We start from the raw sequence: 22,725 nt of genomic DNA on the forward strand, positions 1-22,725 counted from the left end.
TGCTTTTCGTAAATTACATGGACATCCTTTAACTTTGTAAAATTACAATGCTGGCCCAAATATTTACTTGAAATTGCATTAGCCATTTTAAAATTTTCTTTCCTTCTTTTATCAGGGAGAAAATAAATTCGAACTTTGAACATCTTCGAACACTAAAAAGAAAAATATCACTGGATTAATAACTATTCGAAGCTTGGTCCTAAGTATTCGCTCACATTCTTTGATGGGAATTTTTTATTTTTTTATTTTTAAAGGAATGTGAAAATTCATAAACAGTTTCTAGAAGCTCCACTGACCATGGCTATGAGCCTATGGTCACCACCATCAAAGAAAAATTCAAGATCACGAGGGCGATTAACAATAGAAAATGATAATGATACATTTATAATTCCAACTTATACACATTGAATCCTTGTTTAGAAACTTGAGAGCAGAAAATGTTGAAATTATCAAAGGATAACTGTGGAGAAAAGTTGTGGAGAAAATTGAAATCCCTCTTATCAAAAGTTAAAAGACAACAGAAATTTGAAACAAGAAAAAACAAGAAGCTTTGTATTCCTTTTTCTCGCATTTAACGAGAAACCACTTCATCATCAAAATTTTACATCACTTACAACATTACATCATCACTTCTGCCTATTCATCAAGCCCATAGTCCTCCCCAAAGTACTTATCCACCAGACTATTTGCCATATTTCTCAAGTCTTCGTTTTCGTGGAACTGAAACCTTTCCATTGCTTCAATCCCATTCTCTTTCTCAACAAGCTTTGGGCCCTCACCATGTGGCATCCCTCTCAAAACCTGCATGAACAAGTAATTTAACAACTGTTATTTGTATTCACTTCTTTTTTTAAGATGAAGTACATTTACCATGGGTAAGTTGTGAAGGACTTCTTTGGGAGTGGTAGACACTAATTTACGGTACAACACTATGACATACAACATCAAAATGAAAAGTAAACAATAAATCACCATTCGGTATTAATACAACCAATTTTCCGATGTACCATATTATATAAACTTGCCAACAAGTAAAAAGTATAATTCACCTCCAAATTTAAAAAGATGTCTCCTTACCAGTTCGGTGAATTGCAGTCCTAGTCTGGCAGCTTCAGTATCAGCAGAGTTAACCAAATCAATGAAACCAGGAAGGCATCCTCTACCAACAAGTGAAACCAGGTGCTCCAGAATCAGGTTTGGTTTTCCATCACCTTCTGTAGGTGAAATAGGAGAAACACAGAGGTTTCCTAGCACATATGCTACTTCCTTTCTTATATCAAATGGTGCTGTGGAAAGAAGGCGTAATAGCAATGGCACCGCCTCACTTGAATATATCAACCGCTTGTGTTCTATAGAACCAGCCGCAATATTAGATAGCACCCAAGCTGCTTCCTACATTAATGGTTGAACTTTGAATAAGTACGGGTCATAATAAGATCCATCTCATAACATTAAAGACAAGCTGATATACCTTCTTCAGGACCCGGTGCTCACTGTTCAAACATTTCACCAGGACTTCTATGATGTTTCCTGAAAATGCCATCATTATACGTAAGTGAATGGTCTTATTTTTTCTATTAAAAAAAAAGGTCTTAAATAAATATGTGATCAGAATAAAATTCCCCATCAAAGAAGCAGGAGTAGTTCACTGGCCTGTGACTTCATGCCCAGGAACAATAACAGCATGGGTTGTCTGTGAATCACCAGCTATAAGATTGCCCAAACTTCTTAGCACCTAGATGGAAACCATTTGTCAGTACAATCCACACCCTAGAAAATATTAAAACATCTTAAAACCATGTGCCCCAAAAAGTTATACAATGCCATGTTCTCATGAATGGATGAACCCAAGATAGTAGATCATACATTATTGATGCCATACCTTACAGTAAGAAGAACTTTTAAGGTATGAGACATGGTAACTAAAAGCACACAGTTGTAGAGAGTTCAACAACGGAACCATGCCATACTTCTCTATACTCCCTTGGCAATTCCGCATTAAAAGAGATACAAGTACACAAAAAACAATGTACAATTAGAGACATTCACCATGATTCTTGAGCGCCCATTTTTTATAATCTATTACCAGGATAAAATAAGGCAGCATCTCAAAGGTCAAGAAACACATAGAATGTGATTTTCTTCTGGGTTAGGGCAGGGTAGGGGACAATGGGTACTTCATAGACAATTCGCATAAGGTACACAATTTCCAAAGAATGGGGGGACGGGGGAAAATTTCTGCATATCAGAACAAGTGCAGCCATACAGATAAGAAATAAGAAGCAGCGAATGAATAACTTGGACTCTTACAGCAATTACTCAAATATAACATTAAAAATGCAAATCATTTAACCTGCAATATGATACAAATTGTTGCTCCACAGCCATTATCTAAAGAAAGAGAAGGTCAATACAGAGCTTATCTATTCAATTATATTCCACTTTACCGGAATAAGCAACTGCAAACTATTGGATGTTGCCAATCTTTCCACAAGCAGTTGAAGGACATCACTCTTTACTAGCATACTGGTAGCAAGATTTGAAAGGGCTGATAGATACACAACCACCCACGCTACTTCAGTTGCTAACTCATCATCTCTGAATATAAGAGAAGCTTATCAGTACACACTAGTCATAAGCAAGGAAGGTGATCCAAAAGTTAAATAGCAACAAATCATGACGACCAGAATTAACTAATATATATAAAGTGATGAAATTACGCTTTTCTCAAATGCCGAATAATTGCATCCAATACCCCATCAACTCTAATGAGCTCCGTTGCAGCCTTTGGATTGGGTCCCTGCATTTTTAGCAAACAGATGTTATATTGTAAGTCGTACTTGAAATTCGAAAGAATTTGCACCTAGAACTACACCTGGACATCCATCCCCCCGCTCACACATAATATGTAAGTCCACATTGATGGTGATACATTATTAAGAACTAACAAAAAATACAATGAAAAATAAAATGAAAAACACACACTAACGGTGGGAATACAGGGGGACCCTGAATGTCACACTAATTTGAAGATAAGAATCAGGCAAGTGGGAAAACAGGCCATTGGAAATCGAAAGAGTGTGACTTGTGAAGAACATGTGCATGTGTGTTATAAAATTGTTCATGAGGTGAATGGTTTTGAACCTTGATTAGGTTTGAGAGTGCCCAAGCAGCTGTTCTCACGGTTGAACCCTTGTCTGGAAGCATCATTCGGGCAAGAGGTGGTAAGGCACCTTGAGATAGCAAAATATTTCTCAGCTCTTCTCCTTCACCAGCAACGTTTCCCAACGCCCATGCACACTGCTCAGCAACCGGCAATGAACTCTTTTCTGCAAAAGAAGCACAACTATAGATGCAATATCAAAAGCAGCCATCTGATCAAAAACAGCTTAAACTTGTGAGCTAAGTATCACATGTCATGATCTCAACTTTGAAGTGCTACTTCAAAGATTAAGTGGTACCTTACAATCACTTAAGCAAATATCAGACTATAGCCAAAAATTTTGGTATAACCTACCAACAACGATAAGAAAATTAAATAGGAGAGATTAATTGTTTATTGGTATCTCAAAAGAGCACATAGGCCATTACAAACCTCCAAGATGAGCAACAATCAACGGCAAAGCAGGCAACAAAGCTTTCGTTTCCTCAGGTTTCCCTGCCGCTATGTTTGTAAGGCACCAAGCTGCCTCAAGCAACTGCATCAAATCAAGCAAAGTTGAAACAGTCATAATATATCCTCAATTCTTCCTTAAGACTTTACTAATTCCAAATGATTGCTGCAAGCATGCTCTGGAAGATGTGATATACTTTACTGCACAAACTCCATAGTGTATCTTATAGGTTTTAAGAAACGAATGGAGTATAGTGCAAGATTAACCCGAACTTCTGAAGTCTTCTATATAACTAGAACCTAACAGAAAATAAAATCGAAGTTCTTTCTTTCTCTTTCATTCTTGGCAAAGTTCCAAACAAGCACTACTTATCAGCACTTTATGCTGAGAATAATATTCCCATACTAGTTAGGAATAATAAAATCAACTGAGTGGCTGGACCTGTTCATCTGGAGAGCCAAATGAAAGACATTGCACTAGTAAAGGTATTGCTCCAGCTTTAAGAGCAGCTTCAACAGGAGGGAATTCTGATCTTGACAGTAAGCGTCTGAGCTCACGAAGGGCACTCACCTTCTTTTGCAATGCACCTTTCCCCCTACAAATTAAACAAAATGGTGTTAAATGGGCTTGAAGAAACCGTCAAAGAAGATTCATGCTCACATAATCCAACATCCATAGAGTTTTAATGAGGGGATCCAAATTTCCATATCACAAAATAGAGCCTCATATTCCTCTAAAATTCTCAGGAGGGTTGTCACCCTTTTCAATTTATATCCCACAATATTCATGTACAGAAATTAGATTCACGTACTGATATGCAACTGCAGACTTCAACTCTTCCACTGCTGAAGAAGTTTGAGCCTCCAAGATCGATTGATCTTCATCAATCATCATTTCACTGTCGGAGGGAACATCAGGATCACCACTAGTCCCCACTCTGCATAAGCGCTTCGCACGCACAAGAGATTCTCTTCTTTCCTTTCCTATTGTAATTGCTTGCTGCCGCCTTCGCTGTCCCGCAAGATTCACAACTATATACCATATAATCAGCACTTTGCAACATAACTCAATACAGCTCCAACAGAATTTATAAAGCATCAAAATTTGTCTGTTAGGTCTCCTATTATCTAATTCTTAAGTGGTTTAGGACGCCTAACGAACAGAACCCCAATAAAACTAATGCCTTTGTCTTCTTATTGAACATTGAATTGCTTCCTAGTCTGCTTGGACGACGAGAAAATTTTTATTTGGTTTCTCAGAAACCATAACCAACACTCCACTCAACTGCCCCAATTCCAAATATGACTTACATAAACCGAACCCATAAATCACAGAGACCTAATACAAGCATATAACATAAAGTCCAAGAATTTTTCTTCTCCTAGTTGTTTCCCTAATTTTCTCAGCAACCCAAGAGAAGGTTTACAGCAATTAAAGTAATGCGATGAAGAACGCACCTGAAGACTTGACAGGTTCCCTTCTGTGAGGAGGAGCCATATTATCATCAGCCATTATAGAAATAGAGAGAGAGCGTCGAATTTAGCTGAAGACTTCGAGCTAATGTAGGAGGAGGGTTTTGAATGTGAAGAAACAGAGATTTAGGAGGTAATGAGGTGTGCCGCGCGGTGGGGCTGATGTGGATGTTCTACCTATTCAAAAGTGTTCATATTTTAACCAACAAAATATTTCTCACAAAAATAAATGAAATGACTAATGTTTCATTTCAAATTTGACCAAAAATAAGACAACCTTTACTTCTGGTTAGGGTGTTATTTTGTTGCAATTGGAGAGAAGGTTGTTGAGATGATGCTCTATATAAAGGGCACTTCTCATCTAGAGACGGATTTGCAAATGCAATTGATGCATACAAGTATACAATTTTCGATATGATCATTCAACGTATCTGGCCATTTGAATTTTATTTAAAACTCACTAATTATCCATGCTGAATAATATGCTAGATGAACACAACATGTATTTTTGTAATTGATTTGGTATATAGACTTTAAAATATGACTTCATGAGGATGAGGAGCGGATGATGATGTTGGCTATACGGTGTGGTTGATGAACCTACTATAGAAAACAAAGAGCAATTGTTAATTATATTTCTCTCATAATGTCACGTGAAGAGAATGATAGGCACATAATTATATGTAATTGGTAGTCGAGCCGTTGTGAAATAATGAGGGCCTAAAGTTTTGAGGTAATTTTGATGGGCTGGGCCTAAGGCTTAACCACAAAGCCCTAATCCATTACGGGCCTCTCCAGTTTCCACTCTTTCCCGGGTCCACGCATGGTGGCGGTTCTTTTCCCGACCGTTTACAAAAGCAAAAGATAAAAAAGTTCGAGCGTCAACGGTTTATCGAGAAACAAACAATCCACATCAAAATCCATCGTCTTCACCAATTCTCCGCCACCACCATACCTACCATCCAATTTCTCAACTCTCTCACATCCCCTGAGCTCAGATTTTACTCAATACCCACCTCAAACCCTTTCCTTTCTCTCAAAATTCGCACTCCTTCACAACCCAGATCCGATCAAACACCTTTTCTCAATCACTCTTCCCAGAAACTTGGATTCAATTTCTACCCAAAACCCAGAATTCTGTGCCTCTTTTGGGTTCTCCGCCATGGCTTTGCCATCACACAAAGCTGTGACATTGACCCACGTGAGGTACCAGAGGGGTGACAAACTGGGTTACTTCCTGGCATGGATTTCTCTGGTCCCAGTCTTCATAAGCCTCGGTGGGTTCGTCTCTCACTTCATCTTCCGCCGCGAGCTCCAAGGCATGTTCTTCGCTCTGGGCCTCATAATTTCTCAGTTCGTCAACGAGTTCATCAAGACATCGGTCCAGCAAGCTCGGCCCGAGACCTGCGCTCTGCTTGAGATGTGTGATTCGCATGGATGGCCTTCGAGCCACTCTCAGTACATGTTCTTCTTTGCTATCTACTTCACCCTCATGACGTATAAAGGGATTGGGCTCTGGCACACGAAGAACAAGTTTACTGTGATTTTTTTGCCTTGGGCTTTGGCTTTGCTCACTATGTATTCGCGGGTGTATTTGGGTTACCACACTGTGGCTCAGGTGCTTGCTGGTTCCGCTTTGGGAGTTTTTCTTGGGGCTCTGTGGTTTTGGGTTGTGAATTCTGTGCTTTACTCTTACTTTCCGGTTATCGAAGAGAGCTGGTTTGGGAGAGCGTTTTACATCAAGGATACTTCTCATATACCCAATGTGTTGAAGTTCGAGTATGACAATGCCAGGGATGCTAGGAACAAACTGGCTGCCAAGAGTAACTGATTGATGAAAACTCATCTAGGTATGTGGAATATGAACATGTCTTTACGTTTTAAATTCCTGAATTGTGCTACTGAAAATTGTGTTGTGATTTTCACCAACAAACAAATTGTGTTATGATTGGTTCTACCTTGGGTTTAACTTCAATTCAAGATGTAATTATATGTAATATCTTTTTATAGAAATTGTTATAGCAATCCTAGTGTATGCAGAACCTCAAAGGTTATAAAGATAAGCTTCATAGAATACCTCTTTTGATATTAGATTTATCTTACTGCATTACGTTGTATATTTTTTTGTGATTCATAACCCTTTAGCTTCAGAGGGGATCTAGCAGAAAAGATGACCTGTAGTGTATTATATATATATACCACACTCATTAACAAGTTTGCATAACCTGAATAGAATAACCTAGCTATAGAGGCCACTACAATTTGGATAAACATTTGTAAATTAATTTAAGATAATCACTAAGGAAATACCTACAATAAAAACAGAAAACTTCATCAAATGATCCAACTTATTGTATCTTCTATATTGAGAAGTACCATAACTGAAATGACCTATGTTTACAGTAAGGGGGTCATTAAACATAGATTGTAGAATTAGTTTTTTTTTTTGGTCGAAGATTGTAGAATTAGTTGGGGACTAAGAAATCAGGTGAAGGCAAGATGGACCTACACCTCCTGTACGATGCTGCTAGGCTTTTCTCAGCATCCAAAGCCTTTTTATATTCCCATCTATGACCCTTTTTGCAGGCTTATTTAGAGATTGAAATTGTTACCAGTAGTTGATTAATAAGTTAGTATGCATTATTTTCATGGTATTAGTTTTGTTATTTTCTTTCTTGTTGTCCTCTGTATTTTGGGGTTTTTTCTTTGTTTTTGTGGAATATGGTTCACTTGATCATGACTCGTGATCATAGTGATAATTGTGATTCAAGAAGGATGTTCAATATAATTTGTATGCTGAAATGGGTCTTCACCTTTTCTCATGCTCTCTTCTCAAATATAATGGTGATTCTTTAGTTGAAGTGTTGAAAGTGTAAGTGTTTAAAGATTGGTTCCCAACAATTTAGCAGAATAGATAAAGAGTTTTTATTTATTAGGGTTTAGGATAAGAGTGCTGAAAGTTATGTTCCATAATCCATTAAGTACTTGCATTTTGTTTGAAATGGTGAAATGTGGTAGTGTGCCCATTTGTTCATATTATGATTTAGGTGTTTAATAAGTCTGCTGAGCTGAATGTGGCAAGTCAAGAAAGATTAGTATTAGAAACGGATGATTTTGTAACAAGTTAGTGTAGTATCAAGGACCTAATTGAGGAATTTTAGTAATTTGCTTTGTTCACCTACTATGGGGTGAAACCGTGGGAACAGAAATCCAAGTCGAATATACTGTAGGCTTTTTAGATAATGATAATGGCCTATGAGTTGAAGACACTGAGGCTCTTTGTTCATCTACTATATTATGAGTTGAGTTCTAAGAAATACATAATGGCATATCTTATATAATTTCATATATGACATATGATTATTGGGTCTCCTATCCAGTTGATTTGAAAGTTTAAACTTGCTTGTGTCATGGATGACTAAGCAATTTTTATATCTCCTTGAGATCCTTTGACAATGTTATTCATGTTTGAGAACATTACATATGTTGTTTGCTCTGTGTGGGTGTGTCTATGTTTGGTTAAATCTTTTGGTATTCACATATAACGTTAAACGCTTTTCTTTTCCTTTTCTCTCCAGGTAAGTTGCTCAAGATCTCTGTCCAAGTGTTTGGCTACTGCGTGTATCAACGAGATGATTAAATATTTATCATTCGGTTTGCATCACTTGATTCAGATAATAATTGTACTAGAAGTCAGTTAGATGGATCGCTTGGAGTTCAGATTGCTCCAGTATTAGAAAAAAGAGAGCATGTTGTGATATCTGAAGTTCTACCGTGTTGGAACAGACTGTTATAGATTGAGAAACTTTAGTTACCGTTAGTGGACAATTTTTAACATGTTTGTTCATCACACACATGGAATAGAAGTTGCATAAATTGTTTTCCAATTACATGGTTCATGAATTTGTGAATGCATTATGGTTCTCTAAGCCTCAGAATCTAGTTGCTTTACAGTTCTCTTGTGCTCGACTCCAATGCAGCAACAATTTTAGTATCCATTGATTCAGGATTTTTATTTTGTTTTTCACATGTAAAAGTTTTTCCTATGAGAGACATTGACGGAAATGCTCTTCGAACTAGGGTGCATGTGATACATTGGACGAAATTTTTACATAAACCAAAAGTGGCCCACTAATGAAGGATAAGGAGGCCATCATGTCAAAAGAATCATGTGATCGTTTGGTGCTTTTACTGGTATTCTTGGGCTTCCTTTTTTTTTTTTTAGTACAAAAGTAAATTACAACGAGAGTTTGTGACGGACTTTTAGATTTCGAGTATCATATAAAACTTTACAAATTACAAAAAAAGGAAAAATGTGAAGTCCAAATGGTTGGTTGAGGTTGAGAATGACCCAAATCTGCTGTAAAATTAGTCTCTCGATAAATATGGTGGAAATTTCGAACATGAACTTGTCCGTCAAGATAATTAATGTCCTGCAAAATTGACAAAATTAGTTGTGGAGTAGAAATTCCTTTATTAACAAGACTAATTGAGAGTTAAGAATCTCCTTCAATAATTAGATTTGTATACCCGAAACATAATGTTGAAAAAATTCCAAATTTAGATTTGTATATTAGTCCCAACTCTTGGAGAGGGAACTTGTTCTCTCTCATATGTGACACAATTGTGTAATTTAGCTAATAGTCTAAATTTCACGGAGAAAACTTGTCAAATATTAAAAATAGAAAGAAAAAACATATACCGTAAAAATAAATTTACTACATTAAGACCAAAATTTCACTGTACGGCACCACTGAGGACTATATTGAAATTTGAATAGACCGGAAAAAGATTCAAAAGAAATTTCCAAAAACAGGGATCCAATTAAATATTCCCAATCGGACAGCCCGTGAAAGCGGGAAGCACGTGGAGTGCCAAAACTACCCCCGCCACGTCTCCACGTGCTAGTCGGTAACCAGTGTGCGACTGGTGAATTGGTAAATAGCTCTTGGACTTGCAGAGAAAGAGAGAGCTTCACTTCTTCAGTTCCAGTGAGCAACACACTGAGGAGCGAAGAGCCTCCTCTTCCAAAAAGTTTACAGCTGGTTTTTGCTTTGCCTTCTTCTTCTTCTTCTTCAATGTGGCAAGCGGTTTTTGCGGCAGCAGTAGCAGCCTCCACCGGGCTGCTTGCCAAAAATCACATATTCAACTTCAAACCCGCCACCGATTCCGATCCCACCACCGATCACAATGCGGAGCCCCACCCAAACCCTAACCCTAACCTCTCCATCGCTTCCGCATTTCAGTCTGAGCTGCCTCCCTGGGAGATCAGCGACTGCGAGGAGCAACCAGAAGGGACGATCTTTAGGTTTTCGAGCGAGGGTCGGGGCGAGAGTGGGACCCGGTTTCGCTTGAGAAGGGGGGCCCGGTCGAAGAAGAAGAAAGGGGTTGGTGTTGAGGATGAGAGATCTAATGGTGCGGAACAGAGGAGGACTGCTAGGAAAGTTGGCGTTTGCTTGAAGAAGAGGAAGACTGGGAAGAGTGTAGCTGCTGCCAAATGTGGATCGTCTTCTTCCGCAGGTTAGTTTTTCAATTGTCCCTCTCTCGTTTCGTTTCTGTATGGCTGCTGGGAAAATCGTATGAGGGAAAGGGAAAAAGGATTTTACTGTTGAACATAAAAATGATCAATCTTTATGATCCTGATTGCTGAATCATGTAAATTTGATGTCAACTGTCCGAAACTTATATCTAATTAGGCTTTCAAGAGCCAAATTATTGGTCGCATTATATTCCCAATTAAATTTAACATTTCAACATCATTGTCCACCACGACGTAGGGTCGAGGTTCTTGGTAATTTTAAGTTCAATTTTTTAAATATTGAAAAGCTTTACTTTACAACAGATATCATGAGCCATGACCCAGCATTTGAAAAAGTAGAATATTCTGGACGAGTATATAAACTCTTGCAAGTATAGAATATCTTTGCTAAGCCTTGAATCTTTCATTTGACATCTTATTGCTTTTGAAAAGGATTTGGTGGACCCTGATAGGTTTTTTGCTTTGGCACAGACCCTATTTAATTAAACATATCCAATTCTCTCTTGTGGTGATATTCTAGTTAAGTATAGGGCTATGGTCTTGCAGGCTATATTTTGTAACATGTTAGTCTTTCCTACAAAAAGACGGTGATGCTGGTTGTATGTTATGTGCAATACCGTTTGTTATGTTCAGAAAATCATATTTCACAAGTTCCAGTAGGTTGAGTTCTGCAGGCAGGCAGTCTTGTATGAATTGGTACTGATGGTGCTAAAGTGGTTCCGAAAGGATAAAGAAGAATGTTGTATTAGCAGATGATTCTTTAAGAAGAAGTGAATTCCAAATTCAAATGATTAAGTGCTTAGCATAATTGTCAAGAGATCTTTAAAGTTGATCTTGAAATTCTAACAGAAATCTAAACGTGCATTTGATCTTAGTTACTGCAACTTTAACCCGTCAGCATTTTTGTAGTAGTCTTGTAGAAGATTTTCCATGGGCTCGAACCTGTGTGGATTTTGTTCGCTTGTTTTAATTTTAGTGTCATAATTCACAAACATACTATTTCTGATGCTAGGAGTTTAACATTTCAATTTAATCTTGTATATACTCTTCAGATACCTCCTTATTTAGTTGGGGACTTAATGTTGGGATCATGTACATGATGTCTGCTGGAAAAGCTGAGATCAATAAGCTGAACACAGCCATGGATGAGACTGCAAGAATTGTACATGAATTAAAATCGGAGCTTCATAAAAGAAAATCACCACAAAAGCTGCAAGCTTCAGGTTCTGCTAGTGAAGACAGTATGAACGATCAGACAACTAATTACAAGCTTACTCATCCAGGACTAAACAAGTCAAGTTCAGAAAACAGAGGCCCCAATGATATGAGAATTTCCAGTTTTCCTGTATCTGATGGCGAATGTGCAAGTAGTGTTCTTACGGAGGAGCAGGAGCCAGGGCCAGAAGTTATGGACATGGATCAATTGGAAGCAGAACTTGAGTCTGAACTTCAAAAACTTCCATGGTGCATCACAGAAGCTCCTCGCCAAGAGGGATTGAGTAATCTGGGTGAGGTCAGTCTTTTAACATCAGTATACTCTCTTTGAATAGGTTGATTTACCTTGAAGAGGTGTGCCATTATGCTGTTGCTATAATCTACAGCTAACACTTACCAATCATGTGTCGCATGCTATTTAGTAGTGTTTTTAAAATGCCCTTACTTAATAAAAGGATGCTGAACCAACAACTTTATCCTAGTTATTTACCAAGTAGAAACAACTTTATCCTAGTTGGATTGCAAAATCTTCAAAGCTGATCACCACTAAGATTTTAAGTACCACCCTTGATGTACCAAAACTGTGTTATATACCTCACTCTTTATCGTAACCTGATCACTTTGAGATGTATGGATTGTGATTTTGTTTGTTTCTTTGGCGCAAAATGAAATGGCAAATGCTACTGTAAATGCCTAAATGGTGAAATTCATGTTGTGCCTACCTAACGGACTTTTCCCTTCTAATAAAAATGCATTTCCATTTTAGGATATTGTCCCTGAGCTAGAGGGACAGGGTGTTGATACCCAGCAGTTCCATGGAGTATTGCCAGCTCAACTAGATCAGAAACTATGCCATGTGCTCATCGAACAGCAGGAAAGCCAAATTGTGGAGCTGGAATCTGAACTTCACTCAGCCCAATCAAAACTCCAAGAGAAAGAAACTGAACTTCAATCATTGAAGGACTGCGTTAGACGCCTGACCGAGTTATCTCTTTCAAATGTCTCAGGCAAGGCTTCATTATTTCCTTTTAAGACCCTTTTTCTTTAAGCAATTTTTTTTACTCTATTTGGTTCTTTGGCAATGAAAATTTTCTCCAAGACTCTAATAGAAGCATTGTTTCCCAGATGATGAAACCGAGGCACGCAATGGACAAGAGCAAGCCACTGATTGGAATTACAACATGCAGAGATCTGAGTCAACAAAACCAACGGTTGGGATGAAGAGACCCTATTGAGTCTGAATCCAATGCATGATGAAATTGCCTCGTATACAAGTAAGAAGGTAACTTAGTAATTTACTGGTAGACCATTGTGGGATGGGGGATGCAGGCAGGCAGCAGACAAAAATGTCATGGGTGGGCCCCACCGATTCAGATCACAGCAACCCTACGTTTCCTGTGTGTACAAACATGCAAGATATTACATCTTGTGGGCACCCTACATTTCCTATGTTAGCAGTGTCAAAATTTGCAGCTGTTTTTCTTGCATTATGCAGTGCTGCCACATGTAATATTAAATTCTGATATGGTTTATTTTAAAAAGTCTAGAGCTCAACACTCATTTTTCAGTCTTTACCAAGTGATCCTTAAAATCCTACTTGACTTGTTTGCCCTGCCTGTTTCTTTTTTTGAGTGCCAGAAAAAGGAGTTCTGAAACCCAAGTTGACTTTTTGTTTTCTTGTTGGGGAAAGGATATCATTCAAATTCAGTAGCCCCCAGCAGCATTTCAAGTTACCATATTGCACTGAGCACACTGTAGGTTGGTGTGAAATGAGTAAGGGCAAATATGGGAAAGAAGTGTGTGACTTTCTCTAGTGCGATGGTGGTTGTGTGGTCTGGCTGTGCAGAGAGACAATTGAATTGATGGGAAAGTGGAGCCACTAAAGTGGCGTGTTGGAGAATTGGCTTTCCCTGTCCTATGAACGATGGATTTTTGTGCACGATTTGAGTCTCTCTCACAAAAAAAGTAGAGTTGGGTGACGCCTTACCTCACAATAATTAAGCCCGTATGATTGTCAAGATGCATGTAGTCATAATTTTGACTAAATGACATCTCTCTGTTGTTTTAATTTAGAATAGTTATTACGAAGGTTAGATCAGTTGGTTTGGGCAGTGAGATTGTCTCCTTCTATTCAAGTTCGAGTTTCCCTCCTTTCATGTAGATCAGGTTAATTGAGAGTAAAAATATATTGCGTAAACACTTAAATTTGTCCAAAGCAAAAGACAGTTGTTTTTGAATTGACCCTTTCCATATTTTTCTTAAGGTGTATGTGTTTATTTTTGTTTGTTAATTGGAAAAGTCTTCTTAGATGGAAATGTTTTCTTACCACCACAAGCAAAACACATGTTCATACATGAATCCAATTGGATCTGAATGGTAAGAAAACATTTGGTTAGGCCTTTTATTGGTAGCTGATTAAGCAAGAGACTTTTTTGGTAGGTTATGATTTTGTTCCTTTAAAAACAGCGGGCTTCCATCACCATTCAATCATAGCTTTGTTGAGTGAGAGACTTCGAGTGGACAACCTCTGAAAATATAATTCCATATTTAAGACCAAGAAAGAAAAACCCAACTTTCGTGAAGATCCAACGGCTCAGATTGCATGAAGATATACAGCACACATATCATTCACATGGGCATTGTATCACCTACGCTACAACAAAGTCCCAAAAACAACAGTTAAATATTGGAAAAACTGACCTCGAGAGCCAAACACAACCCTACAAAGCCTACAGCCTTGAAAAATTGAAAAATCTTTACAGTCGATTCATCCATCCGTGCAAGGATAAAATACAAAATTCACACAGAAAAAACCCAGCAAAAAAAAAAAAAGGAAAAAAAAAAGGAAGAAACAAAATTGAAGCTAAAACAGAGCTTCAGAGTCACCCATTTACAGAGCCTTCTTCCTCAATCTCAAAAGCTGAGCAAACCCCAACCCATCATTCAGATTATTCGGTTGGGTCAAAAAAATGAAGCTATCTGCAAAACCCATATCGAGTCCGGGTCGAACCGATAAGTTCCCGCCGCCATTAGTGAGGTTTCTGAGGACCAATGTTGGGAGCAGAAGCAGAGGGCGGTTACGTTCGAGCCCAATGTTTGTGAGGAAAAAAAACACCGCCATTGAAACCCAAGAGCCCTCTTCTCCTAAAGTCACGTGCATGGGGCAGGTCCGAGTCCGACGATCCTCCAATCAAGGCGGGTCGAAACCTCTAAGAGCCCGGCGGACCGGAGCTCCGACCCTACGACGGTGTAAATGGATCCAAAACGCCATGCTTTGCCGCCATTTTCCAGGGAAAATCAAGCCCAAGTCTTTAGGACCCGTTTGGCGCAAGTGGGTACCGTTTTTTCAAGTGGGTTTTTGCAGGAAAGGCCAAATTAAAGAGGACGCGCCAAAGATTGAGTCGAAATTTGGAGATGGAATTGAAGTTTCAGATGGGGAAGAAGAAGAAGAAGACCAAGAATATGAAAGAAAGGCCAAAGCTTTTGTTTCTTCTTCTTCTTCTTCACCACCAAGGAACGCTTTGCTATTAACTCGATGCAGATCTGCGCCGTACAGGTCTTCATCTTTGGCCAGTAGATTTTGGGGCTCACCTATAAGAGCTGAAGAAACAGAGGAAGAACAGAGCACAGAGACCCAAAACGGAGGAAATTGCACCGAGAACGAGAGACCCATATCAGAACGGGAGTCCATTTTGGATCAAGAAGCGAAATTAGACTCAGAAAGTGAAGAAAAATTGAAAATTTTCATGGAATTGGAGAGTTCAATCAGAGAACGAATGGCCAAATCTGCAAGTATCGAAGATACAGACGAGGACCTTGGAGGCTCTGCTCGACCTCTAATACTCACAAGGTGTAAATCAGAACCAGCAAGAACAGCAGAGAAGCTCGACCCGGAGCTGAGCTTCTGGAGAAAGAGAAGGTTGGGTATTGTTGATTCATGCTCACCAAGTATTTTGTGATTAATTAATTCAATTGTTAATTAGTCTCATTAGTTTTTTCTCTGTTCTCTAATTCTTTTTTAAAAACTGCACATAGTTTCTGAACACAATTTTTTGTAGTGATTAAAACTTGAAAAGATTGTATTTTCACATCTGTGGCTGTACGAGGGAATCTCCATGGCTTTTTTCTCTGAGTCTTTCTTTGGTAATATAAAAAGGTTAATCTGGTCGTACAGTTGAAGCTGAAACAGTGAAAATCTGCTTCTGCTGTGTGTTTATTTTTGTTCATCTACTGAGACTCATAATCAACAACAACAGCAACAGCTCATGGTCAGGGGCAGCTTTATTTATTGCCGTCTTTGATGCCATTGAATATTGAACTCAGATTGTGTCTCGGATTTCTCAAAAACGCTTTTCATGGAACTGTTTTCGGCCTTTGATTACCATTGGATACTCCTGACCTACTTTTTTTCTATTTAGATAGCAGAAGCTATTGACTAAAATAGTAATTAACATAACCAGAAGGTGACCTAGTTGTTCATTTTAATACATGCAGCAGCTTGATGTTGTTGTGGTATTGGATTTGGGATTGTTTGAGATTAATTTGTTGAGTTTTATAATAAGATTAGTATAATAAAATTGGACTTCACAGTTGAAGAGCATTGTAAATTGGTTAATTGTAAAGATTGTCTCGGATTCTTGGAATGTAGTTGATATCTTGTGGTGGTCCTTATTTTGCAAGCATGTGGGTGTAACTATCTTTAAGACTCATCATGTTTAATTCTTTTGTGAATGATACGTGACAAGTTCCAGTTGTAGGCTGTGAGGGTCCTCTTCATTTATTTCTAACCGGGTAAGGAAGAAAATCAATCGCTTATTATCGGATAAGACTTTAATAACTCAATATTATTGATGCACTGCGTTGGGCTTTAATGAAAAGAACTTGTGCGAAACACATTATTTATAGTGAACTTCACAATTTATGTGTGACACTCTCAATTCGGTTAAAGTATCAATCATATTTGTATTTCTCGTAAAGTGCTTGGATCAATAATGTGTGCCTGATCAAAGTTCATCAAAACATTGTATGACTAATCAAAATTGAACAAAATCGTGCCCTAAGTAATATAGAGGGCTTGAATGAGTATGTAGATTAATAGAGAGTGCTAGTTTCAATCATGAAGGTAACCATAACTTTAAGTTTGGATGTTAATTAAGCCAAGTATAATAAGATGTCACATGAAGCAAGCAAAGATAAGAGCGTTAGGTCTTGGAAGCAAAGTGTGAGTGTGAGATCAAGCTCGGTTGAAGTAACGTCTTCTTCACACATTTGATCAGTACACCCATGAATAGTCCACCCAACCCTAACAGAACAAAATCCAATTTTCAATTTTTCTGGCCCATGGCTGGTGCACAATTTGAAACACCACACACCACCACCCCCACCCCCCAAAATAGACACTTAAAAAGCACAAAGCAAACATCTAGAAGCATCCTATGTTCTTACATGTAACTCAACTAGTTCATGGGTGACCAAGAAGCATCCTAAGGTACAAAGGCTTGTCACTTTGGTGAACCCAACATCAATCGGGTCATTTCTACTCCTTAATCCGTAGTTTACAAAAAGGAGTAGGTTAGGATGTGACAAATCAAATCCAATATAATCGTAAATTTGAAAAGGTCTCAATTAAGACGTAATGTATACGCGTATATCTTATGGTTACATCCATTAACTCTCTATGTTCTACCAACCTCCATTAACTCTCATCAAATCCGAATAACAATCAATTGATTTGGTGTAGTTAAGTGATAGACTTGGACCCAATTATGCAAAGTAAGATGGACGCCACAAATTAAAGTGCAAATCTCATGACTGAAAAAAGGGACACGCACTATGGTCGGAGAGAGAAGAAATACAAGAAATATGAAATATACATATGGTATCTTTATTTTTGAGAAACCTCGATAATACGAAGAATTGAGTATATAAAATTGTATTATAGGTTAAGGGTGTTTCAATTTCTACTTACGTAACTTCATTTGCCTATTCCTTTTTTTTAAATAAGTTGCAATATATATATATATATGCCGTAAATTTGATTAAAATTAAGAAAATAAAATAGTTGCATTTGATAGCCAAGCATTTGAAGTAGTGATCTGTGTCATACGATTTGAAGATTGAAGCAGACCCATCCCCCTCCAGCCATGATATGGCTGTTGACAGTGGACCCAACAAAACGCCAAGATATACAAAACCTAACTTTATTTATGAGCATGTGCTCTTCATAAATTAAACACTAATATTCTATTTTATTCATATCTATTTATATATACCACAAGTATCCAATATATTATTCTCTCGTATGCAAGTTAAGCGTAGTTTTTTTTTTGTTTTTTTTTGTTTTTATAAATATTTTTAAATCAAGAGAAAATTTTATTATTCTTTAAAATAAAGGCACAAACAGCCAGTACAATGTTACGTAATAAGATGGCAAAAAGAGCCAGTACAAATTAAGGGTTGTTCCACCAAAAAAAAGCTAAGGGTTGTCAATATAAATTTCCTTTTTTTGGCTATGAACTTCAGAAAATATCCATTCATTTACATATTTTTTTGAACCTATTTGGGCAACTAATTATTGATCATGAAATGACTTGAGCTTCCTTTGACCAAATCATTTTTCTTTTCTTATTCATTGTGTCAATATGAAAAGCCAAAATATTGTCTGCTAGCTGTGATGAGGTTGATTGGTTTGATCGACAAATGCTGCACCAAACCATTTCTCTAAGCTTCTTGCCATGAAAAAGAAACAAAAATTATTTGAGAAATTATGTGCAAAAGGTTTTTTTTAATTTACTTCCCATTTCCCAAATGAATTTTTAATGTAAGCAATTATGAGAAACATGAAGTCCAGCCAATGGGGGGCTAAATGGGATGTCCCCTATAAGGACATTTCAATTATACACACATGGACTTGTCCCAAGAAAAAAATCAAATTAAAAACAAAAAACAAAAAAAAACACCAAATTAATATAAAATAAACTGAAAAATTAAATTAAATTCTATGCATATGTGGTATGCTAGTAACAGTAGCATTAATGTTTCCAACCCTACACATCCACATCGGCACCTCACAACTTATTGCTGTGTTGGGTGGTGATGGTTTCAATTGTGAAAAGCTGATAATTAAATACAAATTAATTTATAAATAAAATAAAATAAACTACCTCTCATTCCTTGCTTCTTTCTTGAACCCTTTTGTATATATAAATGTGAAATGCTCATTTGGGTTTTTGCAGAGTCTGCTTTGAGCCTCATTGCCATGAAAATGGAGCTCAAGAACTCTACAATCCTCACTTTCCTTCTTCTCTTCTTGCTTGCCACCCCTTGTTTTTCTAGAGGTTTGAAGTTCTGCCTTCATGATTTATATTCAAAGTTGATTAAGATTAATTTTTTTTGTTAATTTTGTTTTGTTGGGTTTTAGTAGGTGGATCAGATGTAGTGGGTACTGAGGTTTATGAGATTGATTATAGAGGTCCAGAGACCCACTCATCAATCCCACCACCTGATCACTCTCATGGGAAGCCTTTGATCCACAAAGAAAGTGCCATGGCAAGTCCTAAACCTAAGAGCTCTAGGGCTTCTAGCATGGGAAGAAAGGTAAGAACATTACATGGATTGATTTGATTTGATTTTTTTATAAAATTTTAAAAAAAATCTTATTGGGGTTCAGCTGTTCTAGTGGAAAATTCCATTCAAAAGTTCTTGCTAATTTTAACTTGTATGATTAATTAGGCGTTTAATTACTTTTGCATTGATGTTTATGCTTGTAATTTTCTTTTGCAGGCCAAGCAAATGCATGGATGAAGATCTCTGGCAGTGAGAGTGATAATTTTGGTCAAAGTTTTTAGTACAGATATATCAGTTAAGAACATGCTGAGGTTGATCAATTAATATATAAATGATTGATTAGCAATCTTTAATTCATTGTATGTTTTAATTGCCTTGTGTAAATGAGGGTTGTGAGATATTTTATGTTTGGATCAATATCTATTGTAATTACCATTAGTGCTACTTTAATCAGGTTTGAGAATTAAAGAATGCAAATTGCAATAGGAAGAGTGTAATTTCTTCAAAATTTTATGTTATAAGAATAATGTTTAGCAGCTGCTATAATGATCTTAAACCTTTCTTCTTTTCCTCTATAATTTGTTTTTGTTTTAAGAAAAAGTGATAATAGTTTATTGGATCAATTGAAAAGGTACAAAGAGAGCCATCCAAATAGCAGTACAACGGACGTGAGTAAAACTTCATCACTAACTCGAGCCATTTTTGTAATTTGTTTTTTAAACAGAAATTCTATTTAACCCTAAATGCCAAGGCAGTGGGATCTTTTTTTTTTGGTCGACAGTTTGGAAGTTTTATTAATTCAAGTCATCGGTAACATCAAGAGCTAAAATACTATAGAGCCACGCTGGGCCAAATTGGTCCCATACAAGAGAACGCCCAACTACAAAAGTATGGTATATGTCGAAACACCACCTGCTGAAATCATCGAGCTAAAACTTGGATGTCAAAAAGAATACCTTCTATTTCTGCCATACTCGTACAATTAGAATAATCTCTTGTGAATCAGACTCTACTCTACATATCACGTATAGCCTGCTTCAACCGCAAATGCTGTGCCACAACAACCAATCCCTCGACCACTTGCTCGCAAGAGCTCACCCCACTCAGTCCGAATAACCCAGCCAACCCCCCTCCCCTTTTCGTTTGTGCCACCCAAGCCCCATCACAATTGGCTTAAAAAGTTCGGGAGGGGGTTTTCTGCCAAGTTCTCCTATGGGGCCCTGTTTTGTCTGGTGGTCTTAGCAGTTCACTTCTGAGCACCTTGGTTGTTGAATGAACCTCCCTATATTCATTAGTCCGCATGAACAAGCACCTTACCAAATCCATGGGGTCCAAAGACTGTCTTTCAAAAACTACCGCATTTCTCCATTTCCAAATTCTCCACAGTCCAAATGCCACAATTTGAAGAATCTCATCCATCTTTTCAACCTGAGCAAACTTCTGAAGCAAACATTCCCAACAGCTAAGGAAATCTTCTCCTTCTACCCCATGCACATCTAAATGTGAAGGACTTGCAAACCAAAATAACCTGGCTATTTCACACCGAAAAAATAAATGGACCTCTGTTTTTCCATTGTTACCGCATAGTAGACAGTCAGCCTCCACATCGACACGCCGTCGTCTGAGGTTCTCGCGGACAGCTAAAACATTTCGGTAGCACCGCCAGATGAACATCTGGATTTTAGGAGGCACTTGCAAAGCCCAAATATGTTTCCAGGGACCGCTTTGTCCACTTTGGTTGCTGCATTCACCCTTTCCCTTCTTGCCAATCACTCCATTTCTTCTCAATTTGATTGCCAAGTCGTAACCAGACTTAACGGTATACCCGCCATATTTTGTAAAGTGCCATATTTTGCTAATGACCATGGGTAGGATAAGTTGGGCCTCCTCAGTAATAAAGTATCTTTAGATTAGATCACTCTGCCATATTTTAACTTCATGATAAATAAGGTCCATCACTCAATGAGGCATATCCGGGTGTCGAGAGAGAACCTTAAAAACGTACGGCTTGGGCAACCATCCATCTTCACCAATACGCAGAGTCTCCCCATTTCCAATTCTCCATCTCAAATTGGCTTCAAGCACCTTGCGCCCTTGGAGAATTCTTTTCCAGCCCCAGGAAGAACCTCTGCTACAACCCACCTCCAAAAAATTAAAGCCATAATGATACTTATCATGTAAAACATGCGCAAGTAGTGACTCAGGATGCTGCTCAATTCGCCATCCAATTTTAGCTAACATAGCTAAATTAAAACAAATCAAGTCACGGAATCCTAGACCACCAGCATATTTCAGCAAGCTCAGCCATTGCCAACTAACCCAGTGAATACCCTTTTGTTCCTTATTACTGTGCCACCAATATCTTGCAATATCCTTCTCAATCTCCTTGCATAAGCTAACATGCCGTTTGAAGCATGACATGGCATAATTGGGTATTGCCATTGCCACTGCCTTAATAAGGATTTCTTTACCCACTTGCGATAAAAACTGTTCCAACCAGCCCATCAATTTCGAGCCTATTTTCTTATTTGCATAAACATGCATGTGAGAGACACATGTAATGTGGCAGTGTGGCTTGGCAATGTTTCTGCATGATAGTAACGCATAATTACTATGATTATACACTTGGATGCTATTGGGGAAACCAAATTTAATGCCTTATTAATTTGCTCAACCTACATATAAAATTGGGCCACATTTTCTTTTTAGAGTTTTTCTATTTAAATCTCACACTTTTCTTTGTTCATCCTAATACTTAAATTATTAAGCTCTTAAGTTTTATTATTGTGTAAAAAGACCAAAAAAAAAAAAATCATCCAACTTAATACTTAACCCTAATACACGCATCTCATCACTCTTCATATTAAATTTCTTCTCCCATCTTTTACTCAACTTTCTTCTCCCGTCACTGCTGTCCGTGTCACTATCGGTATCAGCATCAACATCAGCTTTTGCCTTGGTAGCATATTCTAGTTTCTGCTCCCATTTCAAAAGGGCTTCTTTCTTCTCAAAGCTCTTTTCTTCTTCTACTCAAACTTTATTTCCCATGATTTCTTCTCCAAAGCTCTTTTATTTCACACATTTGACAACAAAGTTTTTATCTCTTTAAGTAATGTGAGGTTGATGTGAACTTAGAATGGTGAGAGGCAAGAGAATGGGGTGTGGGTTGTGGGGTATGAGGTTGATGAGTTTTTTTAATAAAAAATTTCTCATGGTGAGTGTGTATTTAAGGGTAATTTGGGAAGATAATGAGTTTTTCTTAAAAATTGTGAAATTTTGAATTAAAAGTTAGGGTGAACTTAGAATATGAGATGAACAA

General features: G+C 37.7%; 7 protein-coding genes across 8 annotated transcripts; 4 read left to right on the top strand and 3 right to left on the bottom strand.

Moving 5' to 3' along the window:
- On the bottom strand, positions 361-5,376 carry LOC18773678 (importin subunit alpha-9). Its single transcript, XM_007204936.2, has 11 exons — positions 5,072-5,376; positions 4,426-4,645; positions 4,056-4,209; positions 3,596-3,698; positions 3,145-3,329; positions 2,721-2,800; positions 2,448-2,598; positions 1,654-1,735; positions 1,472-1,530; positions 1,078-1,392; positions 361-801 (listed from the first exon to the last, which is right to left on the bottom strand). Exons 1-11 carry the CDS (start codon positions 5,124-5,126, stop codon positions 637-639), a joined length of 1,569 nt encoding a protein of 522 aa, XP_007204998.1. The 5' UTR covers positions 5,127-5,376; the 3' UTR covers positions 361-636.
- LOC18771999 (lipid phosphate phosphatase gamma, chloroplastic) lies at positions 5,916-9,015 on the top strand. The gene is made up of 2 exons (XM_007205792.2): positions 5,916-6,936; positions 8,665-9,015. The coding sequence occupies exon 1, from the start codon at positions 6,249-6,251 to the stop codon at positions 6,915-6,917; it is 669 nt and encodes a 222-aa protein (XP_007205854.1). The 5' UTR covers positions 5,916-6,248; the 3' UTR covers positions 6,918-6,936; positions 8,665-9,015.
- On the top strand, positions 9,822-13,418 carry LOC18772796 (protein POLAR LOCALIZATION DURING ASYMMETRIC DIVISION AND REDISTRIBUTION). The gene is made up of 4 exons (XM_007207098.2): positions 9,822-10,606; positions 11,678-12,138; positions 12,607-12,847; positions 12,966-13,418. The coding sequence occupies exons 1-4, from the start codon at positions 10,165-10,167 to the stop codon at positions 13,073-13,075; spliced, it is 1,254 nt and encodes a 417-aa protein (XP_007207160.2). The 5' UTR covers positions 9,822-10,164; the 3' UTR covers positions 13,076-13,418.
- LOC109949457 lies at positions 14,348-15,967 on the top strand. Its single transcript, XM_020565038.1, has one exon. The coding sequence runs from the start codon at positions 14,810-14,812 to the stop codon at positions 15,797-15,799; it is 990 nt and encodes a 329-aa protein (XP_020420627.1). The 5' UTR covers positions 14,348-14,809; the 3' UTR covers positions 15,800-15,967.
- On the top strand, positions 18,928-19,962 carry LOC18774412. 2 transcript variants are annotated; one of them, XM_020566601.1, is made up of 3 exons: positions 18,928-19,177; positions 19,261-19,436; positions 19,623-19,962. In XM_020566601.1, the coding sequence occupies exons 1-3, from the start codon at positions 19,054-19,056 to the stop codon at positions 19,641-19,643; spliced, it is 321 nt and encodes a 106-aa protein (XP_020422190.1). In that variant the 5' UTR covers positions 18,928-19,053; the 3' UTR covers positions 19,644-19,962. The 2 variants fall into 2 exon arrangements, with proteins under 2 accessions (XP_020422190.1, XP_007207782.2); XM_007207720.2 differs by having other exon boundaries at positions 19,024-19,177; positions 19,264-19,436.
- Positions 20,580-21,272, bottom strand: LOC109949733. The gene has a single exon (XM_020565854.1). The coding sequence runs from the start codon at positions 21,270-21,272 to the stop codon at positions 20,580-20,582; it is 693 nt and encodes a 230-aa protein (XP_020421443.1).
- LOC18774671 (uncharacterized mitochondrial protein AtMg00310) lies at positions 21,366-21,848 on the bottom strand. The gene has a single exon (XM_020565856.1). It carries the CDS (start codon positions 21,846-21,848, stop codon positions 21,366-21,368), a length of 483 nt encoding a protein of 160 aa, XP_020421445.1.

Source organism: Prunus persica, chromosome G6, assembly GCF_000346465.2.
Source record: "Prunus persica cultivar Lovell chromosome G6, Prunus_persica_NCBIv2, whole genome shotgun sequence".
Lineage (NCBI taxonomy): Eukaryota > Viridiplantae > Streptophyta > Magnoliopsida > Rosales > Rosaceae > Prunus > Prunus persica.

What these genes read in the sequence shown, in the direction of transcription:
- LOC18774671 (XM_020565856.1), bottom strand. Translation starts at nt 21,848, where the DNA reads ATGGCAATACCCAATTATGCCATGTCATGCTTCAAACGGCATGTTAGC.
- LOC109949457 (XM_020565038.1), top strand. Translation starts at nt 14,810, where the DNA reads ATGAAGCTATCTGCAAAACCCATATCGAGTCCGGGTCGAACCGATAAG.
- LOC18772796 (XM_007207098.2), top strand. Translation starts at nt 10,165, where the DNA reads ATGTGGCAAGCGGTTTTTGCGGCAGCAGTAGCAGCCTCCACCGGGCTG. An exon ending in GATTGAGTAATCTGGGTGAG is followed by an intron (nt 12,139 to 12,606) that starts GTCAGTCTTTTA and finishes TTTCCATTTTAG; the next exon opens with GATATTGTCCCTGAGCTAGA. An exon ending in ATCTCTTTCAAATGTCTCAG is followed by an intron (nt 12,848 to 12,965) that starts GCAAGGCTTCAT and finishes ATTGTTTCCCAG; the next exon opens with ATGATGAAACCGAGGCACGC.
- LOC18771999 (XM_007205792.2), top strand. Translation starts at nt 6,249, where the DNA reads ATGGCTTTGCCATCACACAAAGCTGTGACATTGACCCACGTGAGGTAC.
- LOC18774412 (XM_020566601.1), top strand. Translation starts at nt 19,054, where the DNA reads ATGCTCATTTGGGTTTTTGCAGAGTCTGCTTTGAGCCTCATTGCCATG. An exon ending in CACCCCTTGTTTTTCTAGAG is followed by an intron (nt 19,178 to 19,260) that starts GTTTGAAGTTCT and finishes GTTGGGTTTTAG; the next exon opens with TAGGTGGATCAGATGTAGTG. An exon ending in CTTCTAGCATGGGAAGAAAG is followed by an intron (nt 19,437 to 19,622) that starts GTAAGAACATTA and finishes TTTCTTTTGCAG; the next exon opens with GCCAAGCAAATGCATGGATG.
- LOC109949733 (XM_020565854.1), bottom strand. Translation starts at nt 21,272, where the DNA reads ATGGTCATTAGCAAAATATGGCACTTTACAAAATATGGCGGGTATACC.
- LOC18773678 (XM_007204936.2), bottom strand. Translation starts at nt 5,126, where the DNA reads ATGGCTGATGATAATATGGCTCCTCCTCACAGAAGGGAACCTGTCAAG. An exon ending in GATTGTTGCTCATCTTGGAG is followed by an intron (nt 3,330 to 3,595) that starts GTTTGTAATGGC and finishes CTTCTTTTGCAG; the next exon opens with AAAAGAGTTCATTGCCGGTT. An exon ending in GACTGCAATTCACCGAACTG is followed by an intron (nt 802 to 1,077) that starts GTAAGGAGACAT and finishes TTGTTCATGCAG; the next exon opens with GTTTTGAGAGGGATGCCACA.